At 44.0% G+C, this 15,886-nt stretch overlaps 1 protein-coding gene across 1 annotated transcript in view; it reads left to right on the top strand.

The window, feature by feature from the left end:
• The window catches only part of MAML3 (mastermind like transcriptional coactivator 3), a 586,223-nt gene extending 570,699 nt beyond the window's left edge, over nt 1–15,524 (top strand). Inside the window, exon 5 of the mRNA XM_063920374.1 lies at nt 11,871–15,524. Coding sequence (XP_063776444.1) covers nt 11,871–12,847 — 977 coding nt within the window. The 3' untranslated portion in view covers nt 12,848–15,524. The remainder of the gene's footprint in view (nt 1–11,870) is intronic.
• Nucleotides 15,525–15,886: the final 362 nt, after the last annotated feature.

Below are 15,886 nucleotides of genomic sequence, written 5' to 3'. Positions count from 1 at the left end.
TTTTAACTAAAAGAATGTGAAAAAGGGTGTTTTAAGTTTAACACCATTTTCACATTATTTTATTATCACCTGAATGTAAGCAAGCCCCTTTGCTCCAAACCCTTTAATTTACTTTTTTTTTTTGTTTTTTAGTAACCCAGATTTGCATTTCTCGTACTTATTATGAGAAATACAATGTGACCAGATTTACAAAAAATATCATATTTGTTTTAAATACCGCAGTGAGCCCTGTGATAATTACGCCAGCTGAGGCTGGTGTAATCACAGGGCTCAACACAATATGCATCTTTCTGCACATCTTTCTCTGCCCCTAGGTAGAGAAAACTGTGCAGGGACCCAGCGTGTGTCCGATGGGGAGACAAGCTAATCACTGTGTAAAAAAAGAATGAAAAAAAAGAAAGAAATACTTACAGCCTCCCAGTGATCGCTGCTCCGGTGATTTCCTGTGGCTCCCCGACCATATGATCTCCGACTCCTGCACTCTGACCCTGGTCATTTGCTGTAAACCGACATTTAAAGCAATTTACAACATCAGTGCAGCAAGCCGGCGATCACATGACCAGAGCTGGAGGAGTGCACCGGTCACCGGGTAAGGATGTGGGGAAAGGCGGTTAGCATGACTGGGGATAGTAGTGCTTTCTCATAAGCTCTGTCCCTGCATGCTATAATTGATACATCCATGCAATGTAATCAATTATGGCATTGCGGATTGGGCTGATGTTATCACCTCACATCCACATCTTCAGGTGTGGATGGTGATAAATCGGCCCCATAGGCCCTGGTTTTGTAAAGGGGTTCTGAAGATAGAAAAAAAGCACAGAAAGGCATTAAACTAAAAATACTTTATTTAAATATACTGTAGTTTTTTGTTTTTTTTACTATTATTCAAACTTCTTTCTCTTAAAAGTAGAACTGGAATTTTAGCAACTTAAATTCGGTGTTGCCTCAGCTTATCATAGTGACCAAATGGTTTTTATAGCTGGAAGACAGGTCTGCAACTACACCCGATGTTTGATTAGTCTTATTCACACTCTTATCGCCCTGCTCTCTTGCTTTCTCTAGAGGAAAAGAAGGCATTTGACAGCATTAGTTGTCCATTTATGTTTGAAACGCTCCTCCTGTTTGGTTTTGATGGATGGTTCCGCCAAGGCATCCTAACTCTATATTACTCCCTCTCTGCCAGGGTCTCCGATTATGTATTTGTTCATATTCCACTCCCTAAAACTAATGATGCGCATTGTTACCCCTGATCTTTGTGCTGGTTATAGAACCCTCAGCAGTATTTGTTAATCTGGGGAAACAAAGAGATTCGAGTTGTTCGGGGTCACTTGAAAATATCTTTATAGTGTTTGTATATTTTCCTTCCATACTCCCAAAACATACTGCAAATAAAATAAATACATTTTGAGACCATGCTATTAGAAACAAACATGTGGAGTGATACTTTTTATAGATACTGCACACATTCATAGCTATACATCTGCATGATGTGTCCAGTCCGTGAGTCATCCACACTTTGTGCACACCATCATAAAGATACCATGTGAGCCTGTACACTTTCTAACTACATGTCAGGACATGTTAAAATGAAAATGCCTCTGGTAGACTTTGCTTTAGTCTAGTACATGTCTGGAAGGACCAATGATCCCCCCCTAATACATCACTGACAATGCAGGTTGTTTACAAAAAAAGGAGCAAATGTGGAGTAACCTACAACAACTAATTAGACATTCCCTCTCATAGATTGGTCTCAGACAATTTTTCTGTTTGGTAAATATGTCTAACTGTATTTTTACATTTTGTTAGTGAATAGCCCTACATTCCCATTTATATCTTTGGCCTTTTCTTCTTCTCCTGTATACTATACTAAATGCAGTTTTCCATCATGGTTCAGATTAAGGTTTCCAATAAGATTTTCAAAATTAAATTCTTATTGCATTATAAAGAGGTTTAATGTGTAAATACTCCCAGCGCCACAAATGTGTTGGACACACTGTAGTGCACCTAGTTCGCATTAGGCCACATAAAAGCCCCCAGTTTCCATAATACCACAGTTCTAGTTCCCCCCACGCAGGAGATGTAGCTATGTGTGCGGGCCACTGTATGACCACCCTGGCTGCCGTGTAGTAATCCAGCACAAATTCTTTCTGCATCCTCCAGGTACAGCTAGACAAACAAGTAACCTATGAATGACCAGATCGTTACTCAGTTTGTGATACACCTTATATCCAGACTGGTCACATCTCTTTACTCAATTGGTAGGTCAGAAGACAGAAACTAGAGAGGGTACTTTTTTCTCCAGTTGGCTAACTTAAAAATAAATGGCAACATAATGATTGGCAGAACCATCAGTGTTGATAGTCTATGGTACGCAACTGGCTGCCTGTTTCCAAAGGTGCATTCACAATTTTCATGCCGGTAGTTCAAGGTTTACGGAATGTTTTTAGACAATACAGTATATTACAATTATGGCCATGTTAAGTGTTCCAGAACTTTTCCTGCACTACGTGTGATTTGCATAGAAGCATCTGCCAGGTAGTATCTGTACATTTATCTCTGTGTACAGTCTGCTAAGATTTCCAGTTCCTTCCTAACATAGCATATTGGTCTGACGAAGACGATTGCAGTATATTCCAGGCACTAAATCCACCTTGCAGGAATGAGAGAGTAATTCATTCTGCTGCATGTTTAACCCATGGGGATATTTATGGAGACACAGCATGCACTCCACAAGTCTGTTGTAAATTGTGCCTGGCAAAGATAAAGCTCCGGCTAAACTATATTGTGTTTCCACAGCCCTCAGAAATGCTGGTTAGCAAATAAAACAAAACTCTGCTGTATAGATAAACTTTGGTTACCCTAACACTGGCTCAGATATATTGCATTGCAGGAGCAATAACACCTGTGTCTGCTCTGTGTGTAACTTATCCTGACTTCATGTCAAACGGATTCAGCAATCTGGAAACAGTAAACCCAAGATTGATGCTCCTGACCTCTTAGCTGCCGGAGGGATTACTGCTTAGATCAGGTCTTTCCAGCCACTGGATAATAATAATTCATCATGTCATGTTAAACCCTGTTCCTCTGCCTCTATCATCATGCCACACAGAGGAACTGGGACAGAACTCTCAATCATCGCAGTTCTGTGTCAGACATATCCTCTCCTCGCTGGCGGCATGCACTGCAGGAGCTGAGTGTGATTCAGATATGGACGCATTGCAGTAGTGGCTGCATCTTTGGGCGCTGCCGATGGGAATCCTATGGCCCACTGGCTGCAGTGCGATTCCGCCAATGTGCGTACCTAGGGTCTAATTCATGTTTGTACGCAATGCTGATGTTTTTGCAATGGAGCGATTATCAGCAGACTGTGCATGTGCTGTGATCTCATCGCGCACGTGCCAAGGTACATTTGCAGTCGCACTCACTCTGACATTTTGTACGCAGAGTGATTGACAGGAAGGGATAGTTTGGGGATAGTAATGGGGAGTAGCGACAAAAAAGCAGGCATGTCATGGCCCAGTACGTGGTGTGTGTCTGCCCTCAGCTGTGATAATGTACGTAGAGAAACATGGCGCCAGCATCGCTATTGCCGCGCCCAGTCTGCCATAGGTCAACCCTTGGAGTCAATGTTCCTCGTTATTGCATCAGTGCTGTGTATAAGAACGCAATTGCGGAGGACTTTCCGATGGTTCCAGTGGGTGCCTATCTTCTTTCTTGGGCAGCAGCTTCACTTGATTAGCAGACCTGTGACCTAGAATAAAATGCAGTTGCGTATGAACATGAATTATGGCCAAAGACACACTTATCTGCTCACCAGACATTGCACCTACCTAGGGCTGCCGATGTCAGTGCAACTGCGTTTTCTCTATCGTCCTAAGTGGATGCTGGGGTTCCTGAAAGGACCATGGGGAATAGCGGCTCCGCAGGAGACAGGGCACAAAAAAGTAAAGCTTTACTAGGTCAGGTGGTGTGCACTGGCTCCTCCCCCTATGACCCTCCTCCAGACTCCAGTTAGATTTTGTGCCCGAACGAGAAGGGTGCAATCTAGGTGGCTCTCCTAAAGAGCTGCTTAGAGAAAGTTTAGTTTAGGTTTTTTTCTTTACAGTGAGTCCTGCTGGCAACAGGATCACTGCAACGTGGGACTTAGGGGGAAAGTAGTAAACTCACCTGCATGCAGAGTGGATTTGCTGCTTGGCTACTGGACACCATTAGCTCCAGAGGGATCGAACACAGGCCCAGCCGTGGAGTCCGGTCCCGGAGCCGCGCCGCCGACCCCCTTGCAGATGCTGAAGCGTGAAGAGGTCCGGAAACCGGCGGCTGAAGACTCCTCAGTCTTCATAAGGTAGCGCACAGCACTGCAGCTGTGCGCCATTTTCCTCTCAGCACACTTCACTGGGCAGTCACTGAGGGTGCAGAGCGCTGGGGGGGGGCGCTCTGAGAGGCAAATATAAACCTTATACAAGGCTAAAAATACCTCACATATAGCCCATAGGGGCTATATGGAGATATTTAATCCCTGCCTGACTGGAAAAATAGCGGGAGAAGAACCCGCCGAAAAAGGGGCGGGGCCTATCTCCTCAGCACACGGCGCCATTTTCTGTCACAGCTCCGCTGGTCAGAACGGCTCCCAGGTCTCTCCCCTGCACTGCACTACAGAAACAGGGTAAAACAGAGAGGGGGGGCACATTAATGGCTATATATATATATATTAAAGCAGCTATAAGGGAGCACTTAATATAAGGATATCCCTTGTATATATAGCGCTTTGTGGTGTGTGCTGGCAGACTCTCCCTCTGTCTCCCCAAAAGGGCTAGTGGGTCCTGTCTTCATTAGAGCATTCCCTGTGAGTTTGCGGTGTGTGTCGGTACGTGGTGTCGACATGTATGAGGACGATATTGGTGTGGAGGCGGAGCAATTGCCAAATATGCAGATGTCACCCCCCAGGGGGTCGACACCAGAATGGATGCCTTTATTTGTGGAATTACGTGATGGTTTATCTTCCCTTAAACAGTCAGTTGAGGACATGAGGCGGCCGGACAATCAATTAATGCCTGTCCAGGCGCCTCAAACACCGTCAGGGGCTGTAAAACGCCCTTTGCCTCAGTCGGTCGACACAGACCCAGACACGGGCACTGATTCCAGTGACGACGGTAGAAATTCAAACGTATTTTCCAGTAGGGCCACACGTTATATGATTTTGGCAATGAAGGAGACGTTACATTTAGCTGATACTACAGATACCGTAAAACAGGGTATTATGTATGGTGTGAAAAAACTACAAACAGTTTTTCCTGAATCAGAAGAATTAAATGACGTGTGTGATGAAGCGTGGGTTGCTCCTGATAAAAAGTTGATAATTTCAAAAAAGTTATTGGCATTATACCCTTTCCCGCCAGAGGTTAGGGCGCGCTGGGAAACACCCCCTAAGGTGGACAAGGCGCTCACACGCTTATCCAAACAAGTGGCGTTACCCTCTCCTGAGACGGCCGCACTTAAGGATCCATCAGATAGAAAGATGGAAGTTATTCAAAAGAATATATACACACATGCAGGTGTTATACTACGACCAGCTATAGCAACTGCCTGGATGTGCAGTGCTGGAGTAGTTTGGTCAGAATCCCTGATTGAAAATATTGATACCCTAGATAGGGACAATGTTTTACTGTCGTTAGAACAAATAAAGGATGCATTTATCTATATGCGTGATGCACAGAGGGATATTTGCACACTGGCATCTCGGATGAGTGCTATGTCCATTTCAGCCAGAAGAGCCTTATGGACACGACAGTGGACAGGCGATGCGGATTCAAAACGTCACATGGAGGTTTTGCCGTATAAAGGGGAGGAGTTATTTGGAGTTGGTCTATCAGACTTGGTGGCCACGGCTACTGCCGGGAAATCCACTTTTTTACCTCAAGTCACTCCCCAACAGAGAAAGGCACCGACCTTTCAACCGCAGCCTTTTCGCTCCTACAAAAATAAGAGAGCAAAGGGCTTGTCGTATCTGCCACGAGGCAGAGGAAGAGGGAAGAGACACCAACAGGCAGCTCCTTCCCAGGAACAGAAGCCCTCCCCGGCTCCTGCAAAAACCTCAGCATGACGCTGGGGCCTCTCAAGCGGACTCGGGGACAGTGGGGGGCCGTCTCAAAAATTACAGCGCGCAGTGGGCTCACTCGCAGGTAGACCCCTGGATCCTGCAGATAATATCTCAGGGGTACAGGTTGGAATTAGAGACGGATCCTCCTCATCGTTTCCTGAAGTCTGCCTTACCAACCGTCTCTTCCGAAAGGGAGAGGGTGTTGGAAGCCATTCACAAGCTGTACGCTCAGCAGGTGATAGTCAAAGTACCCCTATTACAACAAGGAAAGGGGTATTATTCCACTCTATTTGTGGTACCGAAGCCGGATGGCTCGGTAAGGCCTATTCTAAATCTGAAGTCCTTGAACCTCTACATAAAAAAGTTCAAGTTCAAGATGGAGTCACTCAGAGCAGTGATAGCGAACCTGGAAGAAGGGGACTTTATGGTATCCTTGGACATCAAGGATGCGTATCTACACGTTCCGATTTACCCCGCACACCAGGGGTACCTCAGGTTCATTGTTCAAAACTGTCACTATCAGTTTCAGACGCTGCCGTTCGGATTGTCCACGGCGCCTCGGGTCTTTACCAAGGTAATGGCCGAGATGATGATTCTTCTTCGAAGAAAAGGCGTATTAGTTATCCCATACTTGGACGATCTCCTAATAAGGGCAAGGTCCAGAGAACAGCTGGAGACAGCTTTAGCACTATCTCAAGAGGTGCTAAGACAACACGGGTGGATTCTGAATATTCCAAAATCCCATTTAATCCCGACAACTCGTCTGCTGTTCCTAGGAATGATTCTGGACACGGTTCAGAAAAAGGTTTTCCTTCCAGAGGAAAAAGCCAAGGAGTTATCCGATCTGGTCAGGAACCTCCTAAAACCAGGAAAAGTGTCAGTACATCAAACAAGAGTCCTGGGAAAAATGGTGGCTTCTTACGAAGCAATTCCATTCGGCAGATTCCATGCACAAAGGGATCTGTTGGACAAATGGTCAGGGTCGCATCTGCAGATGCACCTGCGAATAACCCTGTCACCAAAGACAAGGGTGTCACTTCTGTGGTGGTTGCAGAAGGCTCACCTATTAGAAGGCCGCAGATTCGGCATTCAGGATTGGATCCTGGTGACCACGGACGCCAGCCTGAGAGGCTGGGGAGCAGTCACACAAGGAAGAAACTTCCAGGGAGTATGGACGAGTCTGGAAAAGTCTCTTCACATAAACATTCTGGAACTAAGAGCAATCTACAATGCTCTAAGCCAGGCGGAACTTCTCCTGCAAGGAAAGCCGGTGTTGATTCAGTCGGACAACATCACGGCGGTCGCCCATGTAAACAGGCAGGGCGGCACAAGAAGCAGGAGTGCAATGGCAGAAGCTGCCAAGATTCTTCGCTGGGCGGAGAATCACGTGATAGCACTGTCAGCAGTGTTCATCCCGGGCGTGGACAACTGGGAAGCAGACTTCCTCAGCAGACACGATCTTCATCCGGGAGAGTGGGGTCTACATCCAGAAGTCTTCAACATGTTAATAGACCGTTGGGAAAGACCAATTGTAGACATGATGGCGTCTCGCCTCAACAAGAAACTGGACAAATATTGCGCCAGGTCAAGAGATCCACAGGCAATAGCTGTGGACGCACTGGTAACTCCTTGGGTGTACCAGTCAGTGTATGTGTTTCCTCCTCTGCCGCTCATACCAAAGGTATTGAAGATCATACGGCAAAGAAGAGTAAGAACAATACTAGTGGTTCCGGATTGGCCGAGAAGGACTTGGTATCCGGAACTTCAAGAGATGCTCACGGACGAACCGTGGCCTCTACCTCTGAGAAGGGACCTGCTACAGCAGGGTCCCTGTCTTTTTCAAGACTTACCGCGGCTGCGTTTGACGGCATGGCGGTTGAACGCCAGATCCTAAAAGGGAAAGGCATTCCAGAAGAAGTCATTCCTACCTTGATTAAGGCACGGAAGGAAGTCACCGTGAAACATTATCACCGCATTTGGCGAAAATATGTAGCGTGGTGCGAGGATCGGAGGGTTCCGACGGAGGAATTCCAACTGGGTCGTTTCCTACATTTCCTGCAATCAGGATTATCTATGGGTCTCAAATTGGGATCCATTAAGGTTCAAATTTCGGCCCTGTCAATATTCTTCCAAAAAGAATTGGCCTCTGTCCCTGAGGTCCAGACTTTTGTCAAGGGAGTACTGCATATACAGCCTCCTGTGGTGCCTCCGGTGGCACCGTGGGATCTAAATGTAGTTTTAGATTTCCTCAAATCCCATTGGTTTGAACCATTGAAAAAGGTGGATTTGAAATATCTCACATTGAAAGTGACTATGTTACTAGCCCTGGCCTCTGCCAGGAGAGTATCTGAATTGGCGGCTTTATCTTATAAAAGTCCTTATCTAATCTTCCATTCGGATAGGGCAGAACTGCGGACTCGTCCGCATTTTCTCCCTAAAGTGGTATCAGCATTTCATCTGAACCAACCTATTGTGGTGCCTGCGGCCACTAGCGACTTGGAGGACTCCAAGTTGTTGGACGTTGTCAGAGCCTTAAAAATATACATTGCAAGGACGGCTGGAGTCAGAAAATCTGACTCGCTGTTTATATTGTATGCACCCAACAAGTTGGGCGCACCTGCTTCTAAGCAGTCGATTGCTCGTTGGATTTGTAACACAATTCAACTTGCACATTCTGTGGCAGGCCTGCCACAGCCTAAAACTGTAAAAGCCCACTCCACAAGGAAGGTGGGCTCATCTTGGGCGGCTGCCCGAGGGGTCTCGGCATTACAACTCTGCCGAGCAGCTACGTGGTCGGGGGAGAACACGTTTGTAAAATTTTACAAATTTGATACCCTGGCAAAGGAGGACCTGGAGTTCTCTCATTCGGTGCTGCAGAGTCATCCGCACTCTCCCGCCCGTTTGGGAGCTTTGGTATAATCCCCATGGTCCTTTCAGGAACCCCAGCATCCACTTAGGACGATAGAGAAAATAAGAATTTACTTACCGATAATTCTATTTCTCGGAGTCCGTAGTGGATGCTGGGCGCCCATCCCAAGTGCGGATTATCTGCAATACTTGTACATAGTTATTGTTAACTAATTCGGGTTATTGTTAAGGAGCCATCTTAAGAGGCCCTTTCTGTTGTCATACTGTTAACTGGGTTTAGATCACAAGTTGTACGGTGTGATTGGTGTGGCTGGTATGAGTCTTACCCGGGATTCAAAATGCCTCCCTTATTGTGTATGCTCGTCCGGGCACAGTACCTAACTGGAGTCTGGAGGAGGGTCATAGGGGGAGGAGCCAGTGCACACCACCTGACCTAGTAAAGCTTTACTTTTTTGTGCCCTGTCTCCTGCGGAGCCGCTATTCCCCATGGTCCTTTCAGGAACCCCAGCATCCACTACGGACTCCGAGAAATAGAATTATCGGTAAGTAAATTCTTATTTTTAATGCACTCACTGACACCAACACTCCCTCAACCAAACGCTATTCAATTTCTATGCAGTTTCGTACTGCGCAGTGCACCCCCAACTTATGCGCAGAGGGAAACTATCCCGATGGCTTCCCTGTGCCCACCTCCGAATCGCCCCCACTACTAAATACCACTAGTATATCTTTTCCTGCAACAACCTCTAATGAGCAATAAAAAGTGTTTGCCCAGGCAGCAGTGATTTGAATGTTGCTATTTAGTATATATTTTCTTTGGCGTGACCAGCTAAAGTAAACCCAATTTTAAATTAGTGTATTATGGATCAAAGTTTAATAATTTACCTGGCCATCTGAAGTGTGTATGCTAAGCAAATTGTGCTAAAAGTCACTTAACATGTTTAATCCCATTTTACACCTCTCTGGAGGGTCAGGAATAGGAGAATCCAGAAACATTACAGTTCTGAGTCATTGGCTTGCCGTCTCCAACAGATTACTGGATGTAAAGAAAAATGACCAGACACTATAAGCTGAACGGACATACAATGTTTCTGGTTTTTCCTAGCATCCACCAAACACTTTTTGCCTCAATAAGAATATGTGTAACTAAAGTTGGAATGTATTGTAGACAAATAGCGCAGCCAGGGCTGTATTGGTTTTGGCCGCTCTTATACAATGCTTATATAATAGTAATGCACCTGAGTGTACTGTGTGCAGGGTGATGTTGTTTTCCTCTGTTAAACGTTTGTTTGAATTACTGAAGAATTCTGGCAATGTGTATAAGAATATATAATTATTATTTCAGAGATTTACAGGAGCAGATGCTATGGCGCTGCACTCGTTTTACAGCAATCAATACTTCCTGTCACAGAGACGCAAGCATATAGATTTTAACTGTTACTGTATTGAACAAGGTTAAACATGATTGACTACACATCATGAGGCCAGCACAGCATGCAATTTTCCTATTATATTGATTTACATTTTTTTCTTAGTCCAGCTCTAGTACAACATCTTGAACTTCAGTTTAACTTTTTTGAACTGTTATTCAAAATGCAGTGTATTCTTCCAGGGAGCATTATTGATAGAAAATGGATTAGTAGCTAGGTAATGACATTTCAATAGTCCTAAATTTGCAGAACAATGCACTAAAGTGCATGAGCTATATAGATCGTACAAGTTTAGACTTACTAACAATTAGCAAACACTAATAAATAACATATGCGGCGGGATGTAATGCCGCCCGAGTCCAGCGGCCATGCTGGATGCCGAGGGAAACTCTGCGGGTTTTTTTGAAAGGGGCAATCACTTACAAGGCAAAACTATGGCTTGTAAGTGATTGCCCCTTTAAAAAAAAAGTCTTAGTTCGGCCGGCATCCCACACGGCCGCCTGACTTGTTACAAGCATCTGCTCAATAAAATGAGGGTGTGGTGCAATCACTATCATTAGAATATTATCCATGGTGCTCACACTTAGCCATGGTTTTATCACTACTCTGACAATATGTTCAAGTTTCTAGAATAAGTATAAGGGGTCTATTCATGAAACAGTGAAAAGAGATGAGAAGTGAGCCAGTAGAGTAATTGCCCATGACAACCAATCAGTGTTGAGGTAACATTTATAAACTGCATTTTAGAAAATTGTACATAGCAGCTGATTGGTTGCCAACTTCTCCACTGGCTCACTTCTCCACACTTTTCACTGCTTCATGAATAGACTCCATGATTTTGTCGGGTATGGATCTACAATGTCTAGGTAGAAAGCCAATAGGTCGACCGCATATGGTCGACATGCATTAGGTCGACCGGTACAAAAATGTCGACATGTAAAAATGGAGACAGTGTTTAAGGTCAACCGGTACTAAAGGCCAATAGGTTTAGAGAGTCATCACTTCTTCTTTTTTTTTTGAGGGGGGCAGATCTTGTATATTTCACATTCACTGACCACCATCAGTACAAACATAGATGCTCGCCATACTTCTCTGAAGGTTACTATTCCCAATCCTAGTCCACATGGATAGTAATCAATTAAATGTTGGGAAAATATGTGTAAAACCCAAAAATCATGTGTTCACCATTTATGTGTCGACCATTGTCATGACAGCATTTTGAATCTGTCGACCTTTTGAACCTGTCGATCATATGGGGTCGATCTATTGACTGTCTACTTAGACAATGTAGATCTATCATCCGGATACTGATTTCATCACTAACTATGGGTAAGGTCAAATTTAATCTCTAGAATGGGAGTATACTCTAATCCTCCAGTCATGTGTACAGTAATATATTTGATTGAACCATAGATATTCATCTGTGTGTGGAGATGTCATTGATTCATGTTCATGATCTTCTTCTGTGTCTGCAGGGTCTCCCCAGGACATTGCAGTAGCAAGAAACCAAGCAGCACTCCAGAATATGCGAGCTTCCCGGATGATGGCTCAAAATGCTGGCATGTTGTCTATGGTCCCTTCACAGAATCCAGGCACAATGCCTACAGGTCCTCTGCAACCCGAGATGGGCATGGCTCCATATAGTAACACATCATCAAGTCAGCCAGGAATGTACAGCATGAACACAGGAGTAACCCAAATGATGCAGCATCCAAACCAAAACAGCATAAACATGGCCCACAGTGCTGTGCAGGGTCCACGGCAGCCCGGTTCTGGACAAACATTGGGAATGGTTGGAGGATTTGGTCAGAATATGCTGGTAAACTCTGTGATGACCCAGCAACATCAGCAAATGAAAGGACCTGTTGGTCAACCCATGACCAGACCTCAGGCTCCACGACTTCAAACCATGATGACATCTTTAACACAGGGAGCACAAAACTGGCCCCAGCGTGGATTACAAGGGATAAGAACTAGTGGTGAAATGGGGGGTTACAACAACGGAGCAGTCTACGCAGTGCAATCGGGGCAGTCAAGGATGAGCAAACAGCATTTCCAGCAAGGGCTCAGTCAAAGTGTTGTTGACAACTCTGGTGCAGTAAGAGCCTTAAACCCAGCAATGGGCAGGCAAATGATGCAGTCATTACCGGGACAACAAGGCACCAACCAGCCCAGACAATTAATGCCTGTCATGAACCCTGGAGTTCCCAATATGCCAAGTTTTAATCAAGCTCCAACACAGCAATTATCTGGTGTAAACTTCCCTCAGAGCCACCAGAGTCAGGGTTATGACAGGAATCCTAGTCAGGACATGTCATACAGTTATACAGATGCCAGCGCTGGTCCCTTTACAGGTCTAGCAGATGGTGCAGACCTTGTAGACTCAATTATGAGCAGGGGGCCTGGAGACGAGTGGATGCAGGAACTTGACGAATTATTCGGAAATCCATAACAATATGAACAATAAAATAAAATAAAAAAAATGATACTTTGCTAAATGGAAAAGGGCGGTACACATGTCCGTGCCTGTCCTGTAAAGATGAGCTCAACTGCAGGCAGTTCCAGGAATGTCAGGAGGTAAAGCATCTCTGTCAGGGCGACAGTAGCACGTCATGCTGCAAGTAGCAGGCTGTGTGGAGAAGGTTGTTCTGTAGTATGCAGCCTCAGACCCCAGAGGTGACTGTAGGTGTGATGTGAGCAAGTGTGGTCTGCTCTACAGTGACTGTGCATTATCAGTGGATTCATGTGTTAGATGTGAAAAGGCAAGAGTGGCCAAATATTTGCACGACAACCCGGGAGACTGAAATAGGTCTGTATCACAGGGGCAGAGATACTTCGTATGGAGTAAACTAATTTATTTGCTGTTGCATTATCATTTGGCTAACCGGCTTAGCCATCAACTATCATGTTTTAAAACGCAGACAGGGATGCGGCTGTAACAGGTGACGCGGTTTTACATCAGGAAACCAGATAAAATACAGAAATATATTGTAAACCCTTCCAATGCTGAATGAGCCCTGACAGGGCCCTAAGAGTGGAGACAGCAGTAAATATTTAAGTCCCAATTTAGTGATGGAAAAGGCACTGATTGCACTTCATATCTTGTTAGTTGGCATTACAATTTAATTCTAGATATATTTTTTAAAAACTGACATCTGCTCAGAGAGTCCATATTTTTAGGTGCTAACGCGTTTTTACATCACAGATAAGTATTGATCAAACAGAAAGATTCTATCCTAAAATAAAATGATCATCAAAGCAATGACACTGGATTGCTAGCCACTAAATCTTATTGTGTAAACTGAATCCATTACTGCTGTAGAGTATGAGAACAGGACGATCTATTGAAACGTGGAATAATAAAACCAACACAAAAAAACCAAAACACGGGTCATTTCAGTGGAATGTATCTGTCCATTCCTGTCAATCACTGTATCCCAACATAGATATGTTCCAGTGTGATAACGCAGCATATGTGTGCACTGCTGCTACACAATCCAGTGCCAAAACACAGTGACGGTGGGCTCCCCACTGACTGTGGTTTAACATTGCGCATTTTAGCAACAAGAAAAACAATTTATGAATGTGACTGAATTTTATCTGTTTCATTATGCCCCATATTTGTATTACTGTAATAGTTAGGGGTGGGTCTAAATACAGTTTACTGTATTCCTTTTTTTTAACTAGTTATTAACTGGCTTGTTGGCACTGCTGTGTAATGTCAAATCATGTAGCCTTAGTCTCCTGAATGTCCTCAGCAAAGTACTTTTACATAATAGCAACATCATTCTGGGGAGATGTACTAAGCCGTTGAGAGAGGTAATGGGCCTAATTCAGATTTGCATGTAAACCCAATGGTTTACGTGCACATCCGACGGTTAGGGGCTCTGTGTATGTGCAGAAGAGGACTTGCGGTATCACTCGCAGCACCGTCGGCCACAGCAGCATTTGCAGAGCGGCACATAGCACTGTTCTTCAAAATGGGGTCGTAATGGGTACAGGGTCTGCTTCATCATATGCAGATGACTGGACCCGGGTGTCTGGATCCGACGGCCAGCCTGAGTAAGCTTCAGCTTACACAGGCTGACTGGTGTCTAAAAGCATCACGGATTGTGGCCGAGGTCTCGGATCCTGATGGTCTCCTGCTGCATTTAAACTTCAATTACATGGAATTGTACAGCCGCTTCCTAGCGTCTGTGAAATTCCATACTAACATGAGTCGTTACCAGCCAATCAGCTCCTAACTGCCATGTTACAGGCTGTATTTGAAAAGTGACAGGAGCTGATTGGTTGGCAGTTTCTCTCTCCACTTTATCTCTACTCAAGGCTACATCTGCCCCCCCTATCATGACTTTGAAAAGTAAGGGTGTAGCTAGTCCTCCAAAAAAAATGTTATCAGATATTTTTCCAATATCTAACGCCATACTTTTAATTGAGACTGATATACATTAGTAACGCATTCTCCTAAGATGACAGCAATATGCAGGTCATCCACTACTACATGTTGCTGATGCCATTGGACCACACATCAATGTTTCTGCTAGACAATTCACCTTCCTATTAGTGGCCGATAGACGTAAGGGTATAATCTGCGGGTAAATTTAGATTGATCTCTGTCATTGTAAAGCTTTACTCCAAATGCTTCACATTGGGACCAAGTAATATATAGAGAGATTATGTTTCTTTTTTTTTTTAACTATGGTGCTGATGTAAATGTTTGAAAATGGTTATTTGTAAATATCTTTTTACAATAATGCAGATATCACTGGGTCTACTGTCTGTACAAATATATAAATAAAAGTAAATATATATATATAATTATATATATATTATATATATATATACCATTTGTTTAAAATAGAGTATTTTTATTTCTTTCTCTAACTCATCATCAAAGCAGTGGTATTGCACTTCAAACAACTTGTCATTTTATTTTTTGTATTATGTATAACTTCCGACAACCTTCTCCATTCAAATCAGGTTTTTTATTTCCTTGTGGGGGGTTTTTTCTTTTCGGTTTTTAGAGTTTCCGATTTTTTTATTGGGTTGTTTCTTGAAATTGTAGATTCCTGGGCTGTAGAAAATGGTGATATTGGCATACCACTTTTGATGAAAAATAAAATGTTATCTGAACAGTATGGTGTGTCGACTCTCAATAAACTTGTACTGTATATTGCAGTTTCTTCCCATGTAGTGGCAGTCAACAGTAGTCTGGGTAAAAAAACAATTCTTCCTCTAGTACAGTTAAATTCATTTCACTTGGATGTTTGTTTTTGCCTTTCTCCTTGTCAATACAATTGAATTCATACAGTATGAGGCTGATCTTAGAGATGTTTTAAACTATGTTGCGGAATATTTGTCTTACTTTGCATATTGCTGTGGAACATGGCATTAAAGGGGGCGTATTTATCAAAGCATGGACAGAGATAAATTGGAGAGCAATATAGCACTAACCAATCCGCTCCTGACAATTTTCAAACACAGCCTGTAA

This window comes from Pseudophryne corroboree, chromosome 1 (assembly GCF_028390025.1).
Source record: "Pseudophryne corroboree isolate aPseCor3 chromosome 1, aPseCor3.hap2, whole genome shotgun sequence".
Classification (NCBI taxonomy): Eukaryota; Metazoa; Chordata; class Amphibia; order Anura; family Myobatrachidae; genus Pseudophryne; species Pseudophryne corroboree.
The sequence above is the reverse complement of the archived record's forward strand: the minus strand, read 5'-3'. Positions and strand labels throughout refer to the sequence as shown.